Source organism: Oncorhynchus clarkii, chromosome 33, assembly GCF_045791955.1.
Source record: "Oncorhynchus clarkii lewisi isolate Uvic-CL-2024 chromosome 33, UVic_Ocla_1.0, whole genome shotgun sequence".
In the NCBI taxonomy this organism is placed as follows: domain Eukaryota; kingdom Metazoa; phylum Chordata; class Actinopteri; order Salmoniformes; family Salmonidae; genus Oncorhynchus; species Oncorhynchus clarkii.
Window position 1 is genome coordinate 31,046,815 of NC_092179.1, and position 8,516 is coordinate 31,055,330.

At 55.4% G+C, this 8,516-nt stretch overlaps 1 protein-coding gene across 1 annotated transcript in view; it reads left to right on the forward strand.

The window, feature by feature from the left end:
- The window catches only part of LOC139393128 (ninjurin-2-like), a 58,881-nt gene extending 51,631 nt beyond the window's left edge, over positions 1 to 7,250 (forward strand). The window contains exons 2-4 of the mRNA XM_071141494.1: positions 6,397 to 6,530; positions 6,699 to 6,778; positions 7,035 to 7,250. Of these exons, the coding sequence (XP_070997595.1) occupies positions 6,397 to 6,530; positions 6,699 to 6,778; positions 7,035 to 7,183 (363 nt within the window). The 3' untranslated portion in view covers positions 7,184 to 7,250. The remainder of the gene's footprint in view (positions 1 to 6,396; positions 6,531 to 6,698; positions 6,779 to 7,034) is intronic.
- The last annotated feature ends 1,266 nt before the right edge of the window (positions 7,251 to 8,516 follow it).

Consider the following 8,516-nt stretch of genomic DNA (forward strand, 5'->3'; position numbering starts at 1 on the left):
CTGGGCCAATGACTGGACGACGCTGGGCCAATGACTGGACGACGCTGGGCCAATGACTGGACGACGCTGGGCCAATGACTGGACGACGCTGGGCCAATGACTGGACGACGCTGGGCCAATGACTGGACGACGCTGGGCCAATGACTGGACGACGCTGGGCCAACGACTGGACGACGCTGGGCCAATGACTGGACGACGCTGGGCCAATGACTGGACGACGCTGGGCCAATGACTGGACGACGCTGGGCCAATGACTGGACGACGCTGGGCCAATGACTGGACGACGCTGGGCCAATGACTGGACGACGCTGGGCCAACGACTGGACGACGCTGGGCCAATGACTGGACGACGCTGGGCCAATGACTGGACGACGCTGGGCCAATGACTGCCTACCAAACCCAAACCCGGACGACGCTGGGCCAATGACTGCCTACCAAACCCAAACCCGGACGACGCTGGGCCAATGACTGCCTACCAAACCCAACCCCGGACGACGCTGGGCCAATGACTGCCTACCAAACCCAAACCCGGACGACGCTGGGCCAATGACTGCCTACCAAACCCAAACCCGGACGACGCTGGGCCAATGACTGGACGACGCTGGGCCAATGACTGCCTACCAAACCCAAACCCGGACGACGCTGGGCCAAACCCGGACGACGCTGGGCCAATGACTGCCTACCAAACCCAAACCCGGACGACGCTGGGCCAATGACTGGACGACGCTGGGCCAATGACTGGACGACGCTGGGCCAATGACTGGACGACGCTGGGCCAATGACTGGACGACGCTGGGCCAATGACTGGACGACGCTGGGCCAATGACTGGACGACGCTGGGCCAATGACTGGACGACGCTGGGCCAATGACTGGACGACGCTGGGCCAATGACTGGACGACGCTGGGCCAATGACTGCCTACCAAACCCAAACCCGGACGACGCTGGGCCAATGACTGCCTACCAAACCCAAACCCGGACGACGCTGGGCCAATGACTGCCCACCAAACCCAAACCCGGACGACGCTGGGCCAATGACTGCCTACCAAACCCAAACCCGGACGACGCTGGGCCAATGACTGCCTACCAAACCCAAACCCGGACGACGCTGGGCCAATGACTGCCTACCAAACCCAAACCCGGACGACGCTGGGCCAATGACTGCCTACCAAACCCAAACCCGGACGACGCTGGGCCAATGACTGCCTACCAAACCCAAACCCGGACGACGCTGGGCCAATGACTGCCTACCAAACCCAAACCCGGACGACGCTGGGCCAATGACTGCCCACCAAACCCAAACCCGGACGACGCTGGGCCAATGACTGCCCACTAAACCCAAACCCGGACGACGCTGGGCCAATGACTGCCCACCAAACCCAAACCCGGACGACGCTGGGCCAATGACTGCCTACCAAACCCAAACCCGGAAGACGCTGGGCCAATGACTGCCCACCAAACCCAAACCCGGACGACGCTGGGCCAATGACTGCCTACCAAACCCAAACCCGGACGACGCTGGGCCAATGACTGCCTACCAAACCCAAACCCGGACGACGCTGGGCCAATGACTGCCTACTAAACCCAAACCCGGACGACGCTGGGCCAATGACTGCCTACCAAACCCAAACCCGGACGACGCTGGGCCAATGACTGCCTACCAAACCCAAACCCGGACGACGCTGGGCCAATGACTGCCTACCAAACCCAAACCCGGACGACGCTGGGCCAATGACTGCCTACCAAACCCAAACCCGGACGACGCTGGGCCAATGACTGCCTACCAAACCCAAACCCGGACGAAGCTGGGCCAATGACTGCCTACCAAACCCAAACCCGGACGACGCTGGGCCAATGACTGCCTACCAAACCCAAACCCGGACGACGCTGGGCCAATGACTGCCTACCAAACCCAAACCCGGACGACGCTGGGCCAATGACTGCCCACCAAACCCAAACCCGGACGACGCTGGGCCAATGACTGCCTACCAAACCCAAACCCGGACGACGCTGGGCCAATGACTGCCCACCAAACCCAAACCCGGACGACGCTGGGCCAATGACTGCCCACCAAACCCAAACCCGGACGACGCTGGGCCAATGACTGCCCACCAAACCCAAACCCGGACGACGCTGGGCCAATGACTGCCTACCAAACCCAAACCCGGACGACGCTGGGCCAATGACTGCCTACCAAAACCAAACCCGGACGACGCTGGGCCAATGACTGCCTACCAAACCCAAACCCGGACGACGCTGGGCCAATGACTGCCTACCAAACCCAAACCCGGACGACGCTGGGCCAATGACTGCCTACCAAACCCAAACCCGGACGACGCTGGGCCAATGACTGCCCACCAAATCCAAACCCGGACGACGCTGGGCCAATGACTGCCCACCAAACCCAAACCCGGACGACGCTGGGCCAATGACTGCTTACCAAACCCAAACCCGGACGACGCTGGGCCAATGACTGCCTACCAAACCCAAACCCGGACGACGCTGGGCCAATGACTGCCTACCAAACCCAAACCCGGACGAGGCTGGGCCAATGACTGCCTACCAAACCCAAACCCGGACGACGCTGGGCCAATGACTACCTACCAAACCCAAACCCGGACGACGCTGGGCCAATGACTGCCCACCAAACCCAAACCCGGACGACGCTGGGCCAATGACTGCCCACCAAACCCAAACCCGGACGACGCTGGGCCAATGACTGCCCACCAAACCCAAACCCGGACGACGCTGGGCCAATGACTGCCCACCAAACCCAAACCCGGACGACGCTGGGCCAATGACTGCTTACCAAACCCAAACCCGGACGACGCTGGGCCAATGACTGCCTACCAAACCCAAACCCAGACGACGCTGGGCCAATGACTGCCTACCAAACCCAAACCCGGACGACGCTGGGCCAATGACTGCCTACCAAACCCAAACCCGGACGACGCTGGGCCAATGACTGCCCACCAAACCCAAACCCGGACGACGCTGGGCCAATGACTGCCCACCAAACCCAAACCCGGACGACGCTGGGCCAATGACTGCCCACCAAACCCAAACCCGGACGACGCTGGGCCAATGACTGCCCACCAAACCCAAACCCGGACGACGCTGGGCCAATGACTGCCCACCAAACACAAACCCGGACGACGCTGGGCCAATGACTGCTTACCAAACCCAAACCCGGACGACGCTGGGCCAATGACTGCCTACCAAACCCAAACCCGGACGACGCTGGGCCAATGACTGCCTACCAAACCCAAACCCGGACGACGCTGGGCCAATGACTGCCTACCAAACCCAAACCCGGACGACGCTGGGCCAATGACTGCCTACCAAAACCAAACCCGGACGACGCTGGGCCAATGACTGCCTACCAAACCCAAACCCGGACGACGCTGGCCAATGACTGCCTACCAAACCCAAACCCGGACGACGCTGGGCCAATGACTGCCTACCAAACCCAAACCCGGACGACGCTGGGCCAATGACTGCCCACCAAACCCAAACCCGGACGACGCTGGGCCAATGACTGCCCACCAAACCCAAACCCGGACGACGCTGGGCCAATGACTGCTTACCAAACCCAAACCCGGACGACGCTGGGCCAATGACTGCCTACCAAACCCAAACCCGGACGACGCTGGGCCAATGACTGCCTACCAAACCCAAACCCGGACGACGCTGGGCCAATGACTGACCACCAAACCCAAACCCGGACGACGCTGGGCCAATGACTACCTACCAAACCCAAACCCGGACGACGCTGGGCCAATGACTGCCCACCAAACCCAAACCCGGACGACGCTGGGCCAATGACTGCCCACCAAACCCAAACCCGGACGACGCTGGGCCAATGACTGCCCACCAAACCCAAACCCGGACGACGCTGGGCCAATGACTGCCTACCAAACCCAAACCCGGACGACGCTGGGCCAATGACTGCCTACCAAACCCAAACCCGGACGACGCTGGGCCAATGACTGCCTACCAAACCCAAACCCGGACGACGCTGGGCCAATGACTGCCTACCAAACCCAAACCCGGACGACGCTGGGCCAATGACTGCCTACCAAACCCAAACCCGGACGACGCTGGGCCAATGACTGCCTACCAAACCCAAACCCGGACGAGGCTGGGCCAATGACTGCCTACCAAACCCAAACCCGGACGACGCTGGGCCAATGACTACCTACCAAACCCAAACCCGGACGACGCTGGGCCAATGACTGCCCACCAAACCCAAACCCGGACGACGCTGGGCCAATGACTGCCTACCAAACCCAAACCCGGACGACGCTGGGCCAATGACTGCCTACCAAACCCAAACCCGGACGATGCTGGGCCAATGACTGCCCACCAAACCCAAACCCGGACGACGCTGGGCCAATGACTGCCTACCAAACCCAAACCCGGACGACGCTGGGCCAATGACTGCCAACCAAACCCAAACCCGGACGACGCTGGGCCAATGACTGCCTACCAAACCCAAACCCGGACGACGCTGGGCCAATGACTGCCTACCAAACCCAAACCCGGACGACGCTGGGCCAATGACTGCCTACCAAACCCAAACCCGGACGACGCTGGGCCAATGACTGCCCACCAAACCCAAACGACGCTGGGCCAATGACTGCCCACCAAACCCAAACCCGGACGACGCTGGGCCAATGACTGCCCACCAAACCCAAACCCGGACGACGCTGGGCCAATGACTGCCCACCAAACCCAAACCCGGACGACGCTGGGCCAATGACTGCCCACCAAACCCAAACCCGGACGACGCTGGGCCAATGACTGCCTACCAAACCCAAACCCGGACGACGCTGGGCCAATGACTGCCTACCAAACCCAAACCCGGACGACGCTGGGCCAATTGTGCGCCGCCCTATGGGACTCCCAATCACGGCCAGTTGTGATACAGCCTGGAATCCAACCAGGATCTGTAGTGACGCCTCTAGCACTGAGTGCCTTAGACCGCTGCGCCACCCGGGAGCCCAAGATGTAGCCACTCTAACACACACAACACACACACACACACAACACGTACACCATGATAGACACACTCTAACACACACACAGCACGTACACCACGATAGACACACTCTAACACACCCACAGCACGTACACCACGATAGACACACTCTAACACACCCACAGCACGTACACCATGATGGACACACTGTAACATACACAGAGAAATTAAATACAGAAATATCTATTTTACATAGGTATTCAGACCCCTGAGTCAATACTTTGTAGAAGCACTTTTGGCAGCGATTACAGCTGTGAGTCTTTCTGGGTAAGTCTCTAGGAGCTTTAAACACCTGGATTGTGCTACTGTATAGTCCCCTCCCCTCACCACTGTTTCCGACATTGTATTCTGGATACTGTGCTGCCATCTATTGGTGCGTTAGGAGAATTGACGAGGGTTCAGATTACAGATTGTATTTGCTTCCATCTACTGTATAAAGGTGAGAAACAACTAGTGGGTATAGGATTTAACTTACCCATCCCTCTCTCTCTCCCTTCCTCAGGGTCTAGTCTCAACCTGGAACACCACTAAGAAGACCAGAGCAGAGAGAATGTTAGACATGGCCTTACTCATATGTCTCTCTCTCCCTCTCTCTCCCTCTCTCTCTCTCTTCCTCAGGGTCTAGTCTCAACCTGGAACACCACTAAGAAGACCAGAGCAGAGAGAATGTTAGACATGGCCTTACTCATATGTCTCTCTCCCTCTCTCTCCCTCTCTCTCTCTCTCTCGCTCTCTCTCTGTCTCTCTCTCTCTCTCTCTGTCTCTCTCTCTCTCTCTCTCTCTCTCTCTCTCTCTCTCTCTCTCTCTCCCTCTCTCTCTCTTCCTCAGGGTCTAGTCTCAACCTGGAACACCACTAAGAAGACCAGAGCAGAGAGAATGTTAGACATGGCCTTACTCATATGTCTCTCTCTCTCTCTCTCTCTCTCCCTCTCTCTCTCTCTCTCTGTCTCTCTCTCTCTCTCTCTGTCTCTCTCTCTGTCTCTCTCTCTCTCTCTCTCTCTCTCTCTGTCTCTCTCTCTCTCTCTCTGTCTCTCTCTCTCTCTCTCTCTCTCTCTCTCTCTCTGTCTCTCTCTCTCTCTCTGTCTCTCTCTCTCTCTGTCTCTCTCTCTCTCTCTCTCTCTCTCTCTCTCTGTCTCTCTCTCTCTCTCTCTCTCTCTCTCGCTCTCTCTGTCTCTCTGTCTCTCTCTCTCTCTCTCTGTCTCTCTCTCTCTCTCTGTCTCTCTCTCTCTCTCTGTCTCTCTCTCTCTCTCTCTGTCTCTCTCTCTCTCTCTCTCTCTCTCTCTGTCTCTCTCTCTCTCTCTCTGTCTCTCTCTCTGTCTCTGTCTCTCTCTCCCTCTCTCACTCTCTCTCTCTCAGGGTGGTAACACCAGTCTGAATATGAACCACTATGCCACTAAGAAGACGGTGGCAGGGAGCATGTTAGACGTGGCCCTGCTGATGGCCAACGCTGCCCAGCTGAAGGCCGTCCTGGAGCAGGGGCCAGACTTCAGGTATTCTGATTACATTTGATTTGATTTGATCATTTAATACACAAGTGGATATTTGTGTGTGTAAAATAATTGTAACAATAAAGATTCCTGACTCACTGTATTTCCATTGTAGTCGTCTAGTTTTGGCCACCAGGCAGGATGAGTCTAAGAGATGATACGTCATTACAGGTACTACGTCACCGTCCTGGTCCTCATCGGGTCGTCGCTGCTCTTCCAGGTGCTGGCTGGGGTGCTGTTTGTCGCCATGGGTGAGTCTGGACTTGTCAAGTGTCATTACAGTAAAAAAGCCTGTAAGAGGTCCATGCGAGGGGCAACAGAAGCACACAGTCCATTTCACAATTTAAACCAATGTAAACTGTTCATTACTGACCTTTAAACAATCATCTTAGTCCCTGAAGTTATAAACCGCTTGTAGCATCAGTGGAGTGTATTTATGTAGACCAAGGGAAGACAGGCTTCGGGTCTCACCTCAGTTACAACACTGTTGGTCTCTGTGTGTTCCAGCACGTAAGGACCTGAACAACGTGGCCAACCAGAGGAAGCTGGACATCATGAACAACGTGGCCACCGGCCTCGTCTTCATCACCGCCATCATCAACATCTTCATCACCGCATTTGGAGTGCAGAAGACTGGCCTGTACCCCAAAACCTAGGCTGAAGACTGGCCTGTACCCCAAAACCTAGGCTGAAGACTGGCCTGTACCCCACAACCTAGACAGTAGACTGGCCTGTACCCTAAAACCTAGACAGAAGACTTGCCTGTACCCCAAAACCTAGACAGTAGACTGGCCTGTACCCCAAAACCTAGAATGAAGACTGGCCTGTACCCCAAAACCTAGACAGAAGACTGGCCTGTACCCCAAAACCTAGACAGAAGACTTGCCTGTACCCCAAAACCTAGACAGTAGACTGACCTGTACCCCGAAACCTAGAATGAAGACTGGCCTGTACCCCAAAACCTAGACAGTAGACTGGCCTGTACCCCAAAACCTAGACAGTAGACTGGCCTGTACCCCAAAACCTAGACAGTAGACTGACCTGTACCCCAAAACCTAGACAGTAGACTGACCTGTACCCCAACACCTAGGCTGAAGACTGACCTGTACCCCAAAACCTAGACTGAAGACTGATCTGTACCCCAAAACCTAGACAGTAGACTGACCTGTACCCCAAAACCTAGACAGTAGACTGATATGTACCCCAAAACCTAGACAGTAGACTGATCTGTACCCCAAAACCTAGACAGTAGACTGATCTGTACCCCAAAACCTAGACAGTAGACTGACCTGTACCCCAAAACCTAGACAGTAGACTGATCTGTACCCCAAAACCTAGACAGTAGACGGATCTGTACCCCAAAACCTAGACAGTAGACTGATCTGTACCCCAAAACCTAGACAGTAGACTGACCTGTACCCCAAAACCTAGACAGAAGACTGGCCTGTACCCCACAACCTAGACAGAAGACTGGCCTGTACCCTAAAACCTAGACTGAAGACTGACCTGTACCCCACAACCTAGACAGTAGACTGACCTGTACCCTAAAACCTAGAGTGATATACTTCAGCGATATATCTTTCAAAACGCGGCAATACGGGTTTACTATTGTAACTTTTTTTTATCAGAAGAGATTTGTAAAAGAAAGATATTAATCATTTAAATGTCAAAAAGTAGAATTGTCTTATTCTAATGTGTATGGCTCAGAAATCAAATTAAAGACAAGTGTTTGGGCTACAGATTAGTCTCTCTAGACAAACGGGTTGCCTCCCACAATTTAACAATGTTCAAGCATGTCCTTGGTCTGGGATTTCCAAGAATGGCTACAGACCATAGGGTCTTCAGATAATATAAGGGGAAACAGTGTCTACTAGTGGTCTTTATTTTACTAATAAAATAATGATACTCACTGTGTCCAAAGTGTGTCTCTAATGCAATAAAACTCCATAAAACAACCTTGTCTTGGTCAAATGTCCTGTTAAGTGAGGG